The sequence below is a fragment of the Anastrepha ludens genome, chromosome 4 (assembly GCF_028408465.1).
Source record: "Anastrepha ludens isolate Willacy chromosome 4, idAnaLude1.1, whole genome shotgun sequence".
In the NCBI taxonomy this organism is placed as follows: domain Eukaryota; kingdom Metazoa; phylum Arthropoda; class Insecta; order Diptera; family Tephritidae; genus Anastrepha; species Anastrepha ludens.
Window position 1 is genome coordinate 73689020 of NC_071500.1, and position 22706 is coordinate 73711725.

A 22706-nucleotide genomic window follows, 5' to 3' on the forward strand; every position below is an offset into this window, starting at 1 on the left:
ACTGACAGCGAGAGAGGTAGACGTGCAAAACGTAAAGAAAACGAACCACCAAAAAGATGTCGATAAAAATATGCGCGTGTGCAGAACGTTAGACATTGGTAGGCATTCAATGTTGAATTGGGTGAAGCAGTCTGTAACCAGTAACAGAAAATCCAATATAATACCGATGACAAAGTTTGTAAGTCAGCGAAAATGCTTAAATTCTTTTTTGGAGTCTTTGCCAGTCATGGAGTCGCACTACTGTCGTGCAGCAGCACAAAGAAAATATCTTACCGGACAGGAATTCCAAACGAATGATTTACAATTTTTATGTAAAAGATTATTGTCCGAAACATGAAATAAAGCCACTTTCAATTTCAGTATTTTATGAAGCATTTGCAATAAAAAATTATGCATTATTTTCGCCAAAAAAAAAAAAAAAAAATCAATGTGAAATTTGTGTGCGCCATTTTATGGATAGCATTTCGTATGAGGAATACGCTCTTCATCAGGAAAAAAAAGAAGAAGCCCGAAATGAAAAACAAAAGCACAAAGCTGAAGAGCGTATTGTGCTAACTGTAGATTTGGATCCAAAACCGGAAGTAAGCAGCCTATACCATCATACAAAATTAAGTGCACAACTTAGTTTTCTATAATTTGATAAACCATAAAGGTTCCTCCTTTATTTGGAATGAGGTTGAAGGTGGCGTATCGGAGGAAGAGTTCGCGAGCATTTGGGTATATTTTGTTGAGCATAAAATTCTTCCTTTTCTCAATGAAACCGAGCGACCGATCTCATACCGAAACATAAATGTGACTGTGAGTGATGCTTTACTGAGTGCAGCTGTTGAACATCAAATAACAATAGAACAAATAGTTTTACAAACTGGGCACACGCAAATGGAGGCTGACAGCATTCACTGACTGAGCGTGTTTTAAAGCATAGATGTACCTGCATAATATATTGATGTTTGTAAATGTGCTCAGAACCATATGAAGTGGAATATTTGGATCACACTTTTTTCAAAACATGTAAATAGCTTTTAAATAAATATTAAATGCTATTATTTAAGTGAAATAAAAAAATTTGCATAATATTTTATTTATAGAAAAGGTTCTAAGTGATATGTAAAAAACAAAAATAACAGCAGAAAAGGTGCTAAATGACAAAAGCTCTTCTAAAGCAAAGATCCCTTTTTTGTTTTAGTACTTACTGTACATTTAGGCAACAACCAAGAAAATAAAATTGCATTGAAGCAAATTACAAAATTCTATATTGCTTTCTTAAGATAGTCTTTTGTGTCTCCTGTAAAATTTCAAAAAGTACAGTTGGCACCTTTGCACTCTAAGCTAGCGATATCATATATTCAAACAAATTTATTAGATGGTGGGTGGGGATAGATTATATTAAAAAAATTCTAAAGCTGCTCACACCAGTTTCGTCACTTTGGCGGTTTGATAGTTGTCAGTTTGGCGAACCCATCGATGCGAACGAATGCATGATATTGGGATCAATATATTGCACAATAAAATACAACATGTACATCACCAGAAGTGCACGCGCATGGGGTATTCAGTTGGAAATTCAACTAGTAAATAGAATAAACGAAAAGTTATAGAGTGGTTCACTCTTAAGGTGAACGTGTGCATTTAAAACAAAGTCTTGGAAGTACAGTAAAGCAAGTGTGCTGCAATTAATTAGTGACTTTTGTTTGACAGTCTAGTTATCGAACTTAAAGGAGTTATTGTAAGAGATTTATTTGAATTTTATTATAAGAAACTCAGTTTGAAAATGGGGAATAATGGTTTCGAAGACTTCTGGAACATGTCAAGTCGTTGCGATTTTATGTTCAAAAACGAACAGGAAACAATAAACTAGCACGTGGGTGACAATTTGATTCGAAAACGTAATGCAGCATATATTGTTGAATACTTAATTGGAAACCAGCCAAACAAACCTTGCATAAATTCTGTTCTAGAAAATTTAGAGAAAGAGCTAACGTAATATTTGAGACCAATTAAAAAATGAAAGGCTATGTCAAAAAGTTGCAAATTGTAGTAACAAAGAATTTGAGGTAGAATTACTTCGAGGTGAGTGAAAAATCAAAAACATCGACGGCCATGACAAAATTGAATCCTTCGTTAATCTTTCTTGAAAAAAGCTTCAGTTACAATTGAAAATTATCTTTTCACATAACAGTATTTCATTCTTAATCCGTTTGTTCGAAATCACGTTCATTATTGGGCTAGAGTGGTTTTTCAATAAAGTTATGATTTTTGAGTAATTTAACAGAATCGTTTTAAGACATATTTTAATTGTATTTATTCTTGTTTTCGATTCGCTATACTATTACATTTTTCTCAAATAAAACATGCCGCTATAAATTTTCTGAGTTCGATTACTGAATTGCTAAATAAAACCCACAAACTAATGGCAACATAAGTTGGTAGCTTTATTTAGTTTCATTCACTTTATTTAAAGTTTACACGTGCACACGCCCAAGCACCTCTGCATGTATACATGTGCTTAACAACTATTGTAGTTTCTAGGTGTAGGACGTCGTTTTTTGGCAACTTCTGTCTTGAGATCTGGCATTCTAGTTTTTGTTTTTATCTCATTCGTTCGATATTGTTGCTTGTCGTTTCGTGATATTGAGGATTTCTCACAATACGTTAGCTAGCTCCGAATAGATGAAGCAACTGGCATAAATAAAACTACTTTGGCAGCACTCGAAAAGATATGTCAAAAATGGCATTATTAGAAAATTAAGGATCTACATATATTTCAATTGAAAAACGGGGAAAATAGAGTTCTTCGAATGCTATCAATATGTCGCAGTTGTTGTTATAACAGCATTAAAATTCGTCATAAATATTTGGACAATGGTGCTGGAGTGATAGTCTTCCGTCGGATATGAATCTGTCTCGCTCCGGTATCGTAGAATAAACTGCCGTAATAACTTATGCCTAATGGCTTAGGATTCATATAATTTGCAAAAAATCTTATTCAACATAAAATATATCTCTGAAATAAAAGTAATTTTTAATTTACTTTATATACTAATATAACTTGAAGTTTACAAAAGCGTGTGCTGCCAAGCTAGTGGTAAAAAAGACAACATTACGGATTATAAATTGAACCAGCTCTCTATCTGGATCAAATCGTTGTTGCTGGATTTGCGTGCAATAGCTTTGTCCGGATCGCGATCATTGGCCATTGGACCGCAACCAATAGCATGGAACAGTTTCCATCAGTTATAAGTACCTCCTCCAAAGGTTTAAGTTCAAATACAGATATACACAGTAAAATTTCGCTAATCCGGATATGGTCTAGTTCGGATCCTTCACAAATCTGGACCACGTGGTGTGCCTTTGACTGACCCGACCTCTGGGCAAACAGAATTGAGATGGTTTTACTTGAACCGGATTAAAGAGATTTACGGTTATACACAGTATTATGTAATATAATTGTACCTTAAACGCGTTTTTGCAAAATTGGTAAGCGATATGAAGTACTAGATGTCTCATTCGACCACTTATATTTTCGAAATACGCTGCGACGTAAACGCAGGCCCCTGTCAGCTGTTTCGATGAAATGAGAGCCCATGTAAATGAAAATTCACCACCCTTTCGTTCCGTATTATCGTAGATTCTAGCGTAGGATTTTGGAAATTTCCGTAGAATCGTGCCAGCTAATTGCTCTCTCATCACTCAGTATTGCCAAATAGTACATTTCGAAATCATTTACAAAATAAACGTGGAAAAACTTTGGTGGTTTTTGAATGGCATTTCGGTACCTTGGTCAGTGTGCGGACCATTATACTTCAGTGACTTTTGTTTACCAATTACAAATCTATTGGAAATTCTCTCAAAACGTAAAAATATGTATAAATAATGCTGTTTTCTTTTCTTGCAATAATGTCTCATTTATTGCGCCCAGTGCAAGAGTTGTACAATTTTGGTTATTTCTCACCATATTCATTGAGTAGCGTTTTCTATTCTCATATTATTTATGGTGCCCACACACACCAACGTTAACGTTTGTTGTCTATGAGATACTCAAAATTGAGAAAACTGTGTGGTCGAAGAGAAATCAGCTCACACGTTTTTACGGAAGAACTCAAATTTTTCATTTACCCACGAACGCGATCTAGCATACTACGTTACGGAACTGTGGTGATTTTTCATTTACATGAGTCTTTCATTAGTTTCATCGTGTCAGCTGACACGAAACGTACGTTTACGTTGATAATTTGAGCACCATAAATGAAAAATTTTGGATTGTTCCGTAAAAACGTGTCAGCTGATTGCTCCCTCACCACACATTTCGAAATCATTTAAAAAATAAACTTACAGAAATTTTAATTTTTATTAAAATAACTTAAAAACAATGTTGAATAATGTTAATTATAGCTAATTGAACTATTTGCATTAGTTGGTTTTTTGCTTTGGTTTATTATACAATAAAAAATTGTAACTGATAACGCGGATGCATGTAAAAGTGTGTATGCAAAAATATCAATGGCAACATTGTGTCGATACAACCAAACACAAACACACACAAACCGATGTATTTTGTAAATATGTAACCAGACGAAAGAAGCTATTTTCTATAGCACAAGTTTTGCCCAATTTTTGTGTATCTTACGGGCACAGATAGGGCCTACGATAAAGTCGGTGAGTGCGGATACTATTACCCACGTACACGATCCACGATACTACGGAACGGAACGGTGGTGATTTTTCATTTATCATACATGGGGCTCTCAATAGTTTATTCGTTTCAGCTGAAACGGAACGTACGTTGTTCTTAGTGAGTGTGAGCACCATTAATTGTATCCGTCCGAAATCTGTTTCAGAAAAATACCTTGAAAATGAATGAACAATATTTAGTTGTGTTACAACGTCAATACTAACTTCCATCAGATGTTTACCATTCGGAATTGAGTGCTATAGTATGTTTTTAATAACCATGATTGCATTAGTATTTGAAAAATGATAAGACTGTAGGCTAGTGTAAAAATAAGTACTGATAACAAACATCTTTAATGTTGTGATCAAAGAATAAATATAAGTTAGTATTGAGTAAAACGTGAAAAAACAAACTTCAGATACCAAATATTTTTGTATTGTAGTGGACGTGTGTATATAAATTTAGTGCCAGATAGAACGTGGCAGAGTAAACTACGATTTTGTTGTGTAGTAATAGCAACGGCTCAGTGTGACTTTTTATCTTATTGAAGGTATTACGAAATTGTTTACATTTGAACGTACTAGTGGTGCAATTTTTTCTGAAGAAAAGGTTGCTTCCATATGCAAACTCGTGGATTCATTTAATGGAAGTATTGTACATTTATATGAATATGTGTTTGTTCTACTACGCGGAAATTTGACGAACCCTACACCTTCAGTCTTTACATTAAGCTCTGATGTGCAGAGTACATCTGCTTGTAAATCAAAAGCGTTGATCCATGGTATAAAGTTAGAGATTTACCTTAATAAACTAATTTTATTCAGAAATACTTCGTAATGTAAAGGAGAAAGAAATGGTCAAAAAATCGAGTGGAGATCGATGCGGTGTTGGCTTTCCATTTTTACAACGAAAGTTGTGCTTATGTCTAAGTTCGAGGACCAATATATAAACCTTTTGATTTATAGAGTTTTTTTTATAAATTATTGAGCATTAAGAGGGATATTTAACATAAAAACGCTTATTATTTGCATAAGCTCCAAAAAGTGCCCTATTACACACGCTTATTTTACTTGCTTATTTACACCGTATACGAACAATATTAAATCGTTATTGGTTGGACATTTGGACTAAATAATACTTCGTATTTTATTAAAATTCTATTATTATTTATGTTCTTCTATTTTATTTTAAACGAGAAAATAATAAAAAGAAGAATAAAACCGAGCCAACCAAAATGGAACAATTTTTAGAAAATGAAATAAAAAAGCGTTATGAAATCGGGAATATCAGTTCAACATGCTGCGACAATAGATTGGGTTCCATTATATTGCGGTAACAGAAAGAGAATTCTATTGATTAAGGGATATGATCGTGAGCGTGTTCGAGGGTAGAAGGCCTACGGATGTTAATACTCCCATGCAGACGGGCATGGGAAGTAGATCAGAGATGAGAAGTACATACATAGCTATTACGCACTTTTTTCAAAAAGGTCAAAATGGTTATATTTGATCATATACATAGGTAAAAACCAGGCACCGTTACATTAAACGAAAACAAAAATTGAGGTTCGATAGAAGTTTTGTGATATTTAAAATCAGTGACATTGACCTTCGAAAAAACAATACATTTATAAATAGTGGAAAATAGACTAAAAATTGGAGCGATTTTAGCCTTCGGCACTTTTTTTCTTTAAATGTACATATTCTTACCTTAAAAAATATATTCGAAGTTTTTTTTCTTTTAAATTTACATACCACGAAGCAATAAATAAAGGTGATATAAGATAAGAGCAGATCGGAAGAGGGTGAAGTTGTCTAGTGTTGCTTATCGAAATTTTGCATTGCGGAAGGAGCCCGAGGCGGAACATCGTTTGATGTTTCTACGCAGCATAAACATTTCCCATACGTGTACGGGGAATGCTGCTGAAGTGACAGTCCTTGGCCGGATTTAAGTCCGGGACATTCTGGAAACATAGGAGCGATTGTCATGGGGACGATTTAAAAGTGTAATTTTATTTAAATGATTTAGATCGAATAATAATTGTCGTGTGTTTCACCTGGGAAAAGAAGGAACTACTTGTAAAACTGGATAAATTCAAATCCAAGTCGGTCAAATACTTCCTAAGGAGCACATGAAAAATTTGGAAAATCCAACCAAAACAATTCATTGGACTTGGGACAATATGGCACAGGTAATATCCAAAATTCGCGCACGGATTAACACAGGTAGTCTGAGAATAGAAAAAGTCTCCTATTTGTGATATAGGTTGTAAAAGTTTTTGTGTAAGAGAGAAATTGTTAAAGTCGAACAATTAAGTTGAAAATACTAAGTTACGTTGTATTTTATTTCTGTATGGATTTGGTTATCACAATTGATGGCCAAAATATGAGCTTTTGCATTTAGAATATTATCTTTTTAAAACATGAAAAAAAATCACAGCAAACTTGGGGAACATTACTAAATTAAAGGCTTCCAATCAAAAATACCATGAAATTTAGGATATAAAGAACTCCGTAATGAGGCACATATACACATATGACAATTAAAATAGGTAATGCCCACGTTCATACGGAAAAAGCAAGTTAACTAAATTATAATAAAACATATACAATTGCATTTCGTAGATTAATATGACTAATATAAATAATAATTCAAGGATCTTTTAAAACTTAAACTAGTGACAACAGATACAAAAAGGAAATATTCAGGTGGTCATTAAAATAGGAACGAAATTTAAATAGATTCGATACAAAAATAACTCCCCAAAGGTTTTAGATTGAGGTTAGGTCGAGTGACTGGCTTGGGCATTCTATAACTTTAACATTATTTTGTAAAAACCATTCACGTACAAACATTGAGTAGTGTTTTGGGTCATTATACTTAGTCCTACCATAAATTCTGTTCAAAGTTTAGTCCGTTATAGATATGAAATTATAATACTTTTTTCAGTAAGTTTTATTTAATCATGTTAATATTAAGGCACAAATGTGAAATTTTCATTCGAAATGGTCACCATTTGCTTTTACACAAGCCTTCAAGCCTTAGGCTATTCAGCTATTGCAAGAGGCACGGCTTTTATGGGTATTGATGTCGCTGCTCGAACCAAAGATTGTTTGAGACTATCCAAATTTCTGTAAGACCTTCAATAGGCCATGTTCTCCAATTCTGACCACAAACTGTAATCCAATGGATTCAGATCCGGCCTTCCAGATGGCTAATCTTCTGCCTTAGGGGCTGGAGCGGAATCTTGCTCTCTTGGCTTTTGGAAGATCTAACGCTCTCCATTGAAAAGAGTACTGCTCAACTGCTTCATCACGCCTTCTAAGACATCCTAATGGTACACTTTTGCCCCTGCCCTAACCGCTTTTGCGCAGAAATGAGAAGATGTAACGCATCTTCAAGATACTCCCCACCAAACGATTACGGGACTGGTGGCCACACTGTGCCCTTGAACAACAAGCATGGATTTTGGCCGCAACAGTGAAAATTTTCCCATCTGCGAAATGAATATTTTCATGCCCGTTGAACGCGTGCCACCGAAGAAGTTGCTTACATCTGTCGAGTCTAATTTTCTTCAAGCGCGTGGTCAAAAGATGACTAGTTGAGCGATGGAATGCTTTAATGTGGAGATCATCTCTAATTAGTCTTAACATGGATCTGCTCGATACATTAATTTCCCTGGACATGATTTTCTGCTTTCTAAGAGATTTCTGCGAACTCTTTCTCGCACGGCTTTTATGGCTGCTCTGGTTCGAACCACACGAGAACGACCACTTTCTCTGTCATTCAGACGTTTGGGGATAACAATTGATCGCGCAATAACAAACATTCTCGAAATATTAAGTTCCTTCAGCAATTCGTAAATCTCACTTGCACTTTTACCTCACTTTTGTTATACAATCACTGCAATGCAATTTTTCCTTTAAACAACGTTTAATTACACAGGCCGACAAAATTTAACCAACATTCAGACCCAGAAACCAGACTATATATTTCCGAAGGTTTATGATGCGCTGAATCCAAATCTGGCCTCAGAATTGCTCTATTAGTTTGAGTTTTCGAGATATCCTAACCTAAAAGTGCAAAAAACCCCATTTTTGCCCATATTTGAGGTTATGTAGCCTTGCAGATGTTTTCTTTCACCAAAATTAAAGGATGGCATCTTTAAATACAATCCTTCTTTTTTCAAATGGCGTTTTGTTTGCTCAAATATCATTTTTTTTCGCAGAGATATCGCATTTTGAAATTTTCATGTTTCGAAATTTTCCTACACCTGAAAATCGATTAAGATAACATAGACATGATATAGTCGCTTACTAATTTTCTTGGGTTTGAGGGCCTGAAATATATGGATTAATAGTATGTAAATTTGGAGTTTGTGGGAAAGCCTGCTTGCGGTTATGTGGGTTAGCCTGCTCGCGGTATGATAGGGGTGGTTTCTAGGGGTTAGGGCTGTGTGTGACTCGGTACCCAAAGGTTAGATAGTGTAGGGATGTGGTGAGTCAGCACACTTATGGTGTGAGACAAAATTTTAAGAAAAATAAGACTCAATTCAAGAAAATTAGTAATCGAATATATCATGTCTATGTTATCTTAATCGATTTTCAGGTGTAGGAAAATTTCGAAACATGAAAATTTCAAAATGCGATATCTGCGAAAAAAATGATATTTGAGCAAACAAAACGCCATTTGAAAAAAGAAGGATTGTATTTAAAGATGCCATCCTTTAATTTTGGTGAAAGAAAACATCTGCAAGGCTACATAACCTCAAATATGGGCAAAAATGGGGTTTTTTGCACTTTTAGGTTAGGATATCTCGAAAACTCAAACTAATAAATTAATTTTAGTTATCAATCCGAATTTTGCATGGACAGAGAAGCAGATATTAGTTTAAATTATTTCGGATACTTTTCCTTGTAGACTAGTGTTATTGAATCGAATACATACCATATTCAGGGTGAACGATATGAAGTGTTACCTATTCAAAACACCATAACTTTTTTGTGTGAAATTAGTTTTTATTGATTTCAAAGACAAAATTGTTCAAAAACAATTACAATTTTAACATATATTCACTTTAGTTCGATATGACCACCTTTTGCCTTGAATATAGCCTTCCAACGGTCAAAAAATGAGTTACATGCTTCACGAATGTGATCTTGAGGTATTTTGGCCCAACTCGTATAATCGCGTTTTTCAGCGCATCCATATATGTATATATATAATTGGCGCGTACACCCTTTTTGGGTGCTTGGCCGAGTTCCTTCTCCTATTTGTGGTGTGCGTCTTGATTTTGTTCCACAAATGGAGGGACCTACAGTTTCAAGCCGTTTCATGAATTTGAGAACCATTGTGTGGACGTTATGAAGTTTGGAACGTTGTTTTTTAACCATTCACTCGAGCTTTGTGAGCTGAGTCATGTTGAAACGTCCATGGTCTGCGACCGAAACTCTCGTATGAACGATAGGTCAAATAAACCCTATCATTTTAGGAGTTTATGAATTGTTCAATTTGAAAAATTTTCTCGTCAGAAAATACAATGTTCGGAAATTGACCGCTTTAGGCCAAGCGATGTAACTTCTTCGCTCCCTCAAGTCTAACTTGTTGCTGCTTTGGTGTGAGATCATGCATCTTTTGAATCTTGTAAGGCTTGACTTTGAGATAATTTTTCAGTATGCGGCGAGTGCTACGGTCAGATATTTTTAGTTCTTTCGCCATTTGATTGGTACTTCGTCAAGGAATTCGCTGATGTCGCATCTTGCATAATGCCCGTGCATCAGCTGCGCGAGCGTTCTGAAGTTGGTTACGCCTCGAGTGCCGGATCCTGTATTGTAGAAGCTCACACCTAGCTGCCCTCGTTTGTTTGGGCCACAGAAGAAAATTGAATATGCTTTTTTTTTTACTTCACCATATTCCGCGAATCATATTTCAGGTAGAGTTGCTAAGTCAATATTTTATTTCATACTTTTGGCCATCTTGCCGGTTTGTAGCATTGTTCGTATATTCCAAGTAGTAAAACGTAAATCACAATCCTTAATTCGTGTCTTGGGTCGGTATCTTTTGATGTTATCAGTTATCCGAGGCTGTTGTTGTGGATTCGCTATAATAAATACTGGTATGAGGTTTCAGCAAATGTGCAACTTGAATACTGATTTTGAAACATGATGCATATCACCTCCTACTGTCAATCTCCCAACTTGAATACTTCTAGCGGGGAAACTGTTAACCCCAACCTGAAATTGGGTACCTCACTAAAAAGGAAAGGGAACAAAAGAAGTCGGTGATGATCTGGCTCTCCTAGAGGGAACTGGTCATAAGGCTGACAATTATATATATTGTATATACGGCGCCGACTAACTATGTATATATGTGTATATAATTAAAATTAAAGGTTAACTTAAAGATAAAAATTGAATAGACAAATATAAGATTAGATTTAATAGTAGAACTCAGTGCGATAAAGAAATTGATAAAATTTTAATTAGAACCACATTCAATTTACAGAATTAAAGTGATCATGTATTGCCCTTTTGTAATTATTTATACTGTGCACACCCTTGACAGATTCAGGAATTGAATTCTAGAGCCTCACAGAATTAATGAAGAACAACCTTGATAATGGCAAGTAGGAATATTTCGGGGCAATCAGAGTTTGATGCCTATTAGATTTCATCAATCTTAATTTCTCGTAAAGGTATTTGGGAGTTGTGATTTCAATTATCTTATACATAATTACACACTTTCTAGCCGTCAGATAATCAAAAATGTTGCATCCTAGAATTTTGTTTTTCTATAAAAATGAATGTGGCTACTTATAGTTGAGACAGTAGACATAACGCGTAGCTTTATTGAACGCAACATCAATTTTGTGAGAGGAAATAAGTCAATATATACGAACTATATACGGGCTTAGAGGACGTGATGAGCGGTGCAATGAGTATAATAGCTAGCTTTCTTCTAGTCCTAATGGCGTAAACCACGCTGTTATTCTTAAAATACGTAAAACAGTATGCAAGTTACAACTTTTTTACATGATCAGAACAGCTCAAAAATGAATTATCAAAGCCTTAATTTTTTATATTGTTGTTAAACATCAGGGTGATATTACCAACAAACAAATTTGGTATATCTTCTACATTACTATTATAATTCCCTGGGCCCATTGTGAAATTACAGACAGGCTAATTTTAAAACATACTAGACCATTTGTACTGGACAAATACAATTGAATATCATCAGCATAAGCATGGGCATTGACATACTGACACACAGAGTATACATACAGGGTTGACCATATTAAACTGACCCATGTGATTATTAAAAAAATATGGAAAAAGAAACATTTTTTTGTGTTTCATTGTGAAAAACATTTAATTTAGTTCAAGGAGATTCGTTTACATCACTTTTTGAATATGATATCGCGCAAGTGGTCGCCCTTAGCTCGTATAACGTAATGTGCCCGTTTTTCGGCGTTTTCCATAGTTTTGGCCAGCGTCTCGGCCGATATGGCGGCTATTTCCCGTCGGATATTGGCCTTAAGTGCGCCTAGTGTCTTTGGCTTGTTGACGTGAACCTTAGATTTCAAATAGCCCCAAAGAAAAAAGTCCGGTGGCGTCAAATCCGGTGATCGTGGCGGCCAGTCAAAATCGCCGCTTTTTGATATAAAACGGCCAGGGAACAAAGTCTTCAATAAGTTGACGGTGGCTCGTGCTGTGTGTGGTGGTGCGCCATCTTGCTGAAACCAGAAGTGCTCCATACCATTTTCACAAACAATCGGCATCACAAAATCGGTTATCATGGCCCGATAACGCTCTTGATTGACGGTCAATGGTTGGTGTTGACCATTTTCAAAGAAGAACGGCCCAATGACCATATCAGCGCAAATGCCACACCAGACTGTAACTTTTTGAGGGTTTTCAGTGGCGTAGAAACGGCAATTTTGCTTATTTACGGTTCCGTTCAAGGAGAAATGGGCCTCATCACTCATAATGATTTGATGCCAAAAATCCTCATCAGTTTGGGCCATTCGGACGACAAAATTGGCATATTCCAAGCGACGAGGCTTATCGGCCGGCAACAGTTGTTGATTTAGTTGTATTTTGTACGGGAATATCCCCAAATCCAAACGAATGATACGTCGTAGAGTGGTCCGAGGGATGTCCAACTGAGCAGAACGACGATTACCTGACGTTCGCGGCGATGACTCGATACTGGCTCGTACGGCCGCGATATTTTCGTTAGATCGTCTTGGCCGCTTTTTATTTGGACGTCGGGTATTAGCCACAGTGCCGGAAGACAAAAATCTTTTGTGCATTTGCTTGATTGCGTTCTTTGACGGCGCACTTTTCACTTTATTTTTTTTTCTCCACGCACGTTGCGTTTTTACAATCGAGAAGGAATTTTGAATGTACAGCTGAACAATTTCAGCGCGTTCTATTGGGGTGTACTGTTTCATGGTATAAATCTCCTTCGACTGACGCTTCCAACGCGGTATGTCATTAGCTGATCTGAAATTACAGTAAAAAGTTATAGGGTTACTCAATGGGTCAGTTTAATATGGCCAACCCTGTATATATATTGTATGTATATCATTCACATACAGATTTAACAAAAGGGGATCAAGGAGAGAACCTTTTGGCACACCGGATCCGACAAAACAAGGCGTGGAGGAGTCATCCTTGCACATTTTCTTTGAGAAAGGTAACTGATCCTAAACTTGACAGAGCTATCAGAAACTCTAAAAAAGTACTGAAGATGTTTGATATAAGGTTCTTGACTTACCGAATCAAATGTCTTAGAGAAATCCTGAAGGGAACAAAGAGATAGGTTACCGGTTTGACCAAAATGACGTTGCTCAGTACCAGGTGCCGTCAGAATTGAGAAGGACCTCTCCGAGACGTTTGATACCGAATCAAATGTCTTAGAGAAATCCTGAAGGGAACAAAGAGATAGGTTACCGTTGTGATCAAAATGACGTTGCTCAGTACCTGCAGTGCCGTCAGAATTGAGAAGGACCTCTCCGAGACGTTTGATACCAAACTAGGTTTTAGACAGAGTAACTCGCTATCGTGTAACTTATTTAACCTAATGCTGAAAAAGAACGTGCGAGCCGGAGAACTTAATCTCTCAGGCACAATTTTTTTTAAGAGTGTACGGCTCCTCCTATTTCTGGCGTGCATCTTGTTGTTGTTCCACAAATAGGAGGAGGTTTTAAGCCGTCTCCGAACGGCAGATATTTTTTTATGAGGAGCTTTTTTGCATGATAGAAATACACTCGGAGGTTTGCCATTGCTGCCGCAGGGCGACCACTATAAGAAACTTTACGGAGCTACTAATACCACCTGGGTCATGGGGCCACTCTGAAACGAACATGAAGTGAAAAACTGGATGTTAATCAAGGCATATTATACTCTGAAACAGCATTCAGTAACAATTTCCAGCCTCACACTTTCGGAGAAAAGGCGTTCGTAGGCTTCCAAGTATGTATTTAGCATGAGTCTCGCCTACACCCAAACAATCAAGCCAAATAGCATATCTACTGAACAATAAACAAGAGTCCCAAGACTTAATACCTCTAATCGTATTCACTGAAAATATCTAAATATAATTTAACTATGCACATATATTTCTAGCTTTTTAATAAAATATTATTTTCTTTTTATAGGCATTGAAATGGCACCTCCAAATGTTCTAGTCACTGGAGGCGCGGGATATATTGGCTCTCATACAATTTTGGAGATGCTTAATGAGGGATATAATGTGATTTGCGTAGACAATTTGAGTAATGCATACAGCTCAGGCTCCTCAAAGCTTCCCGAATCTTTGAACAGGGTTCAAAAGCTTACAGGAAAAAAATTGAATTATTATTGTATTGATATTACTGATAGAGATCAAGTTCGTGCCGTTTTTCAAGAGGTAAGTTTAACGTATGAAGGTAGATATGAGAAGTATTTTATGTGTCGATATAATCTTAAATCTGAAACCGCTAACGTTGTCTTACGTATTCGCTTTAGCTCAGTTCATTCTCTTTCCTACAATACCTGAGTTTTAGTTAAGGATGTTTTAATATTTCTCCCACATTGCTTTCCTTAGGTTCGGCTTTGCGCGCTTCTTTCTAGGGGTTTTTACGAAAAATTTTCAAAACCAATATCTCCAGATGTAACCTTTTTAAGAAACACTGGACCTTATTTTTCATATAAACACCTTCAAATAGAAACTGTTAAAAACAATTTATTTACAAATATCCCATTGAAACTTACTAATTGGAATATATGTCAGACAGCCGCGAATTTATTGGCAGAAACGCTACTCGAGAAATCTTTAAATGAGAAAGTTTTATACGAATTTCTAAAAATGCCTAATCGGAACATAGGTACATGTATGAAAATTCACAAACTGACCGGTGGATCTCTGCATAAAAACTACAGCTTTATATGTCGCATTCTCAACAGAAATAAGACTCAATCGACTTATATGATACAAAACATTATTAATTTTCAAAATAATTCGTTTTTATTACAATATATACTAGTATGCTTATAACGGGAAAAACGATTTTCAACGAATAATAACAAGGCAAAGTGTCAAATTGAGAACAGTTTTGCTGAAAATCTAATTTGCATCACAAGTTTAATTTATAATTAATACCATTTAAACGTTTTCTATAATTTTATATTTTTTTTGGAAAAAGGGAAAGGAAAATGGATTCAAATTAGGTGGGGTGTCGATTTATCAAGAGGGAGCGAAAAAGCTGCTTACTTATCTAACATTATAGTTCTAATACCATTGTAACGATCATTGAAAGTTTAATGGCGGCATTTAGTTTTAATATTGTATATATGAATTCACTTTGATACAACTCTGAAATTATTAATGTTCATTAGTGAAACGTATAAAAAGAAACATACAACAGAGGAAATCATTGTTCGGCGATCGAAAGACATTAAGGTATGAAGTATGGGTTAGTAGCTCTGCACTGCATTGTTTGTTAGACGCCGCTAAGTTGACCGCATGCGGTGTAGCGTTAGTTGAGTAGTTTGCTGCGCTGCTTGTTGGGCGAGGCTAAGTCGGCCGCATGCAACGTAGCGGTATTTTATTTCGCAACTGTCCATTCTACAGGACTTTATTATACATGAAATGCTTTTCAATCGCTAATCGGGGGGATCTTATGGATTAAAGACTAAAACTGTGCGAAATGTGTTTGTGATTCCTAATCTTGAATCTCCAAAGATTATTTCTGCTGCGTCTGCCAAATATGGCTGCAATTAAACTCCACATCGGTAAGGTGCAATCACCTCGCGTAATACGCAATCACCTAGCACCACAAACGGAACCTCCATGAGTCCCGGAGCTCTCTCGAGCATCATCTCTCGCCCCCTCTTCATGCCTAAATGTCATCTGTCAATGTATAGATGTATATATAATTGGCCCTTTTTGGGTGTTTGGCGGAGCTTTTTATATAGCCCCACCTGCATCCCGGCTGGACATCACCCGGAATTGGTGCACTTATCAGAAGTAAAAACCGTTTGGTTATAGGTGACTTCAACGTGCAGAATGATCTTTGGCACTCAGTCCTACCAAACGAGCAGATAGACGATTCGACATTCTGCACAGTGAACGAAGACACCCCCAACAGGGTAGTGGGGAATTGCAGCAGTTCGCCTGACATAAAAATTGCTAGCGCTAGTCTGAGGACACCTTCGCCGCTCTCCCCAATTCTCCCTCGAAGTGTGCGTAGGCGAACGCGAATACCGCAAGGTGAACACAGCTGCGGCTGCTCGTTTCGTCCCCCCTAGAAGGCTCCAGCGCATACGTCCTAATTTCTCAGCTAAAACAGCCGTTTTAGCAAACGCCACGATCCCGGGGACACCCGAATAAGGGATCTCAATTTGCAGATTCAGCAACTAGTCACCCATGATAAGCGAACCAAATGGGAAGAGCACCTGAAGGCCTGCAACTTCATCTCTGGTGTTAGTAAAATCCCTGTAGAACCCGAAGAGATGCGCGAGCAATTTTAGCAGATAATTTATATTGCATCCTGCGGTTGACAGATCCAAGCCTCGTGCCACCAGACGGCTGCACAAACTGCCGAACAAAAGTGCGCTACTTACTTTCTTCAGCGATCAGGTTCAGATGACCATTAACAAAGCAAAGGCTTCTAAAGCCATTGGTCCTGACGGACTTAACATGTTGATGCTGGGAAACCTGGGTCCATTGGAAGGGAATTCAACTTCTCTATGACCACTGTTATAATTTCTGATAAGTATAAAGCAAGGTGGGTAGTCCCACTACTTCAACCTGGGAAACCCGCAAAACAATGTGAGTTTTATCGCCCGATAACTCTCCTTTGTTCAGCCACACATCAGCATGGAGTCCGCCGAATGCATAGCACCACCACAGCACTCACCACCATTAACATCTAAACTCACCGCGGGCTTAACCAAAACCGCCCCTGCGGGAGGACTGTCGTAGTAATGTTGGACAAGTCGAAGATTTTCCATACAGTCAGTAATTTCACGCTACTAAACGATATCCAACGGTCGGCCCTCCCGCCGGGACTGAATAGGTGGTCCGCGAACTATTTGTGTGGTCAGCAATCGTCTGCCATCTTTCGAAACCAAAGCCCAAAATAAAGGGGGATAAAGCAAGGAGTATCTTATTATTATTAGAAGGCCATTACGCACTGCTACCAGAGCTGATCTATTGTGCAAGGCCTATTTTTGTAACCCTAGAGTTTTAAGCTTTTTAAAAATTTTAGGACAATTTTGGTTTTGTTGTTCCAAAGATTGCATAGAGATACTACGATACCACCAATGTGATGAAGTCTCTGTCTGCCCAACGCAGGACATTCAGAAAGCACATGTTCTGAATTTTCTATGTCCATTTCGCAAAAGCGGCAGACATTGGTCTCAGATAGACCAATATTATTTAGATGATACCTCAGGCTGCAGTGACCTGTAAGATATCCTGTTAAAAGACGCAGATCTACTCTGCTTAGTGAGAGAAGCTTGTCAGATATTCCTTTGTTGGGACTTAGAAATAGTTTGGCTTGACGCTGACCGGCACAGTTTAGCCAGTGTGCAGCAAATTTCCTTTCTTCCCATTTCCTAAGGAATTCATTAATGTGGCCTTTTGTGAGTCCACAGAAAGGCTCAGGACCAGTAAGTTGCATATTTGCTCCTTGTTTTGCAAGGTCATCAGCCATTTCATTTCCCTCATGTCCTTCATGTCCCGGAATCCAGCCTAGTGTTACTATGTTGAGGTTTCCTAACGTGTTGAGAAGGTTTAGGCAATCATTTACCAATTTAGAGGTGATAGTTGTTGATAGAAGGGTTTTTAGAGCCGCTTGGCTATCTGAAAGCATGTAGATGTCAGTAGACTGACGCCAAGATGGTTCGCTTCTGTCGAGAGTTGAAGTGTTGTTTCATTAAGGGTCGGACATTTGAGATTTATGTAAGTATCGGTACAAGTGCTGTTTTGGATGGGTTAATGGAAAGCCCTTTTTGCGTGCACCATTTGTTTATTATTGTAAGGGCTTGCTGCATGCGATCCGAAATGGTTTCCTCATGCCAGCCTAATACATAAACTAATAGGTCATCAGCGTAACCCTGAGTGTGAAAACCTAGGCTGTTCAGTTTGCGGAGCAGTTCATCTATGACTAGAGTCCACAAAAGTGGAGAGAGTACGCCTCCTTGAGGGCAACCTCTTGTGGCTTTGATAGATTTGATTGTTCCTCCTAGTTCGGTGCTGATCGTCCTAGATTTCAGCATGAATATTATCCATCCAGTGATGGGTTCAGGTATCTCCTTTAGATATAGGGCATTATAGATTGCCTCTTAGGAAGTGTTATCAAAAGCCCTGATATGTCAATAAATGCACATAGAGCTATCTGTTTGGACTCAATAGCCTTTTCAATAACTGTTTTGCAGTCTCAGTGGATTTTCCCTGTTGATAGGCAGATTGAAGTCGATGCAGTGGGAAGTTACCTAAATTGTTTTCCCTAATATACTGATCAACTATCTTTTCCATTGTTTTAAGGAAAAATGAGCTGAGACTAATTGGTCTGTATGATTTAGGCAATTGTTCGGGTTTTTTCCCTATCTTTGGAATAAATACAACCCTAACCTCAGCCCATTTTGTAGGTAAATATCCTAGCAGTAAGCTTGCTTTGTATAGTCTGCTCAAATTAGGGATAATATGGTGTGCATCCTGTGCACAGGGGAATATCCCATCAGGTCCAGGAGATTTGTATGGGCTGAATGTTGATATCGCCCATTGTACCCGCTTTTCATGGAATAGCTTGTTTGCTAGTTTTCAGCACTCGCAGATGTAGTAGTTTCTGCCGGCACAGAGATCTCGTCTAGCACAAGTGATCCAGGGAAGTGAGTGTCCAGCAGAAGTTGACAGGTTTCCTCTGGATTCCTTGTGTAGCTTCCATCTGGTTTTTTCAGGGTACTAATACCGTTTGAGTGATCTTTTAGTAGGGCTTTTTGGATACGAATAGCATTCGGAAGACTACAAATCTTTTCACAATGATTCCTCCAAGTAGCCCTTTTAGATTTCCTCAATTCTTTTATTCCATAAAGTTCTTGTTTCTTTACGCAGGTCGGAAAGTGTACTATTCCACTAAGGAACATTTCTTTGTTTCTTTTTCACTTTTACTGGACAACTTTCGTGAAACGCAGATGTTATATTTGAATGTAGTTCGTTCGATTCGAACTCAACCTCAGATATAAGCTGAATATGACGCCTAGAGCAGATAACACTTTGTTCTAAACAAAAGTGAAAGTAGTCCCAATTAGTTTTTCTGGGGTTTCTGTAAATTGTCATTTGTGGTTTGGTCGCACCTATATCAAATCTAAAATTATATGTGTGTGATCCGACACAGATGTTTCCTCTGGCACATGCCAATTTGAGACTTCGGACAAAGCATTATGACTAGAGAGAGTGATGTCAAGGACTTCTCCCCTGATTGCATTAATGAAAGTCGGTTTGTTGCCTCGATTTAGGATAGATATACATATTATACCTAAGTAGAAATTTAAGAAGGTACTCACCTATTGGATTTATGTTTGTGCTCCCCCACGCTGTGTGGTGCGCATTTGCATCGTTTTTGTTGACAGAATTCCACCAGGGCTATAACCTCCCTTGTTGGAGCAGTAACCTCATCTCCTGGAAGGTAAGCGGAGGCAAGTACTACCTCATGCTCACCTTTGCTCGTTGGCACTTTTACCAAAATCGCCACCAGGACTTCTGTAAAATTGGGATAAAGGTTAGTTGATTATTTATAACCTACGCCGCTCTGGGACGGTCTGTGTAAGCAGCATATATCAGCTTACCGTTTACGCTCTGGAGTCCCAGAACGACTCCTTTACGTACCCATGGTTCTTGAATGAAAACTACATCCAAGAGTTCTTGGTTAAATCTCCTCGTAAGCATGTCCGAGGTTTCTTTTGCGTGATGGAGATTTATTTGAAGGCATCCGAGTTGCCTTTTACTGTTACGAGGTTTTTGCTTTGGCCAGGTCATCTAGTGAGCCTTCGTTTGCCAATGGCTGCCTTTTTCTTACCTCGGTTGGTTTTCAGCAGGACTGCTTCCTCAGCGGATATCTGATCCCCTCTTCGAGCCTTGTTATTGCTGAGCGCTTTTTATCGGCCTGCAGCGGGGGTCGCATTCGAATGCCCTCGGCTACGTTATAGCGCCATGTGCCGGTTGTTGTTGGCTTTTCTGCGCCGCGTCTGGAGCAACTGGCTTTATCGTCCTGGGCTATTGAAGCCGTTGGAGTCAAAGTTCCTGCTTCCTCCGAGCTTTGTTTCACCGAAGGTTCAGAGTCCTTTTCGGTAACCTTGGGCGGATCAATCGGGCCTTTAGATTTTGGCCGAGGTTGGGTTTTACCGAATCCGTAGTTCAGCCAATTATTGAAGCTTTTTATGACCTCTGCGGAGATTGGGTCGATAGCAACAGTGATTTCTACCACAGTACCCTTGCGCACTCTGTTGAGCATACGCCAGTCATTCGTGTTGAGGCCCTCGTTTTGGCCATCAAGGAGGCTAATAATATCCTCAGTTGAGGTGCTGTCCGATTCTGGAAAGTGACCAATGAAGATTTGTGGGCGCGGTATATCTGCCTCCTGTACAATCTTCAGTTGTGCATCTTTGCACGGCTTCAGCTTAGAAACTTCTTCCTTTAGCCAATAAGCTGTATCATCGCAGCCGCATGAGATAACAATGTATCCTGGGCGAAAGGTGCAGCTATTAAATTTGGGCTTTGAAGCACCAGTCTGCTGTCAGTCAGCCATTTCACGCTACTAAACGATATCCAACGGTCGGCTCTCTCGCCGCGACTGAATAGGTGGTCCGCGAACTATTTGTGTGGTCGGCAATCGTCTGCCATCTTTCGAAACGAAAGCCCAAAATAAAGGGGGATAAAGCGAGGAGTATCTTACTTTTCAACTTCTATATTTCGAAGCTTCCCCAGCATCTAGAAGCAGTTTCACTGGTCTTCTTTGCTGACGAATATTCGATAATGGCGTCCGTCAATGAAATATATGGCTTGTTTTCCAAAGTGAGCGACTACCGCCAACCAGAACCTCCAACTTTCCATTACTAAATCCACCTGGTCGAAGAAGATCAAAATGAAGTTAAATATGAAAGTGGACGACACACCAATACCGTGCATTGACAACCGTAATTGCCGGTAAGGTCCAAAACCACAACAAGATCCTCAAATCGGTAGCCGGCAACATTTGGGGCAAGGACAAAGAAATGTTGCTGTCCACATTTAATATTGTAGCAGGTTAAACGCCTACTTAACCAGAATTGGCCCTGACATACGATATGTAATGTGACAGGGAAGAGTACGAGACTAAACACCTATTCATATGCTCTCTCAAACCCACTCACCTAACACCTAACCTCCCCTTTGAACCCAATCTGTCGAAACAGCATGTTTCCTGGGCCTACCGTTAGATGAGTTAGTGAACTGCTACAACAACAACGTTTTCTGAATTTGCCAGGGCCGGCATCAGATATGTTTCCCTAATTCGGCCGCCGTAGCCGCGTGACTACCATTCATTCGGGAGTGCGTAGGTTCGACCTCGGCCAGACACCTGATAGAAGTGTATGCACTAATTATTTCCTTATTTATTTAAAATGATTATGTTTATAATTTCCAGCTTAAAGATAAAATACCTAAGTCTTTCCACTAGATGTTTCAACTTGTTGGAAATCTCTGCGTATTTGCATAAGGCATCTGTAATCATCTGAAAGTTTCAGTATTGACAGTAGCGTTGTGGTAGTGTTGACATTACCACATGCATCCAGGTGGTTTATTCCAATTGGGTGATTTTCACAAAAATTGGCTGGAGATGACACTACATTTCATTCTGCTTGAATTAAAATAATAAATGCGACGTTATTTTTGGGTCCGAGATTAAGACGAGTTCTTTTAAAGAAAAAGATTGAATGTACCAAAATTACAAGGGGATTTTTAAAGAGGTTGTTTTTTAATCCCATTCTTTGTATCTCCCATTCAATTTAGGATCGCGAGTCATCTTCTCAAAGCAAAGACATATCATTTTTACTTGACGAATCGTCAATGCAAAGCTCATCTTCTCTTTTAAAAAGCAGCTTACCCTAACTTGAGATGGCAAATGTGTTCACCCATAAGAACTCTCTCCAACTTAAGAATCATAAGAGAAAATCCGTATTCTACTAACAAAGGTCAATATTTTCGTGAAATCCTTACCTCGCTAAACTATTTCTTTTAAAAGTTATTGATAAAAATATATTAGCATAACAAAAGCATGATTTTCGATTAAGGTAGATATTGATTGTGACCACAGAGTCTCCTCCCTTGAAAAGCTTAAAATTCTGTTGCCTGCAATATTAGCCATCGCTAACGGACAAATAATCTATAAGTCTTTCGCAGAATTTTGATTTTGAATGCAGCAAGAGCCGCTTCTGTGAATAATAATACTGCCCAAGCTTCTGAGGAGTACATTAGGTCTCTAATGCTCAATTGCCTACTCAGGCCA

The 22706-nt window shown here is 38.1% G+C and overlaps 1 protein-coding gene across 5 annotated transcripts in view; it reads left to right on the plus strand.

Moving 5' to 3' along the window:
- The first annotated feature begins 4637 nt into the window (after window positions 1-4637).
- LOC128859804 (UDP-glucose 4-epimerase) overlaps window positions 4638-22706 on the plus strand; it is a 29779-nt gene continuing 11710 nt past the window's right edge. Inside the window, exons 1-2 of one of the 5 annotated variants that reach the window (XM_054096894.1) lie at window positions 4638-4656; window positions 14337-14587. In XM_054096894.1, coding sequence (XP_053952869.1) covers window positions 14345-14587 — 243 coding nt within the window. In that variant the 5' untranslated portion in view covers window positions 4638-4656; window positions 14337-14344. The other 4 variants (XM_054096890.1, XM_054096891.1, XM_054096889.1 and 1 more) reach the window with 4 other exon arrangements.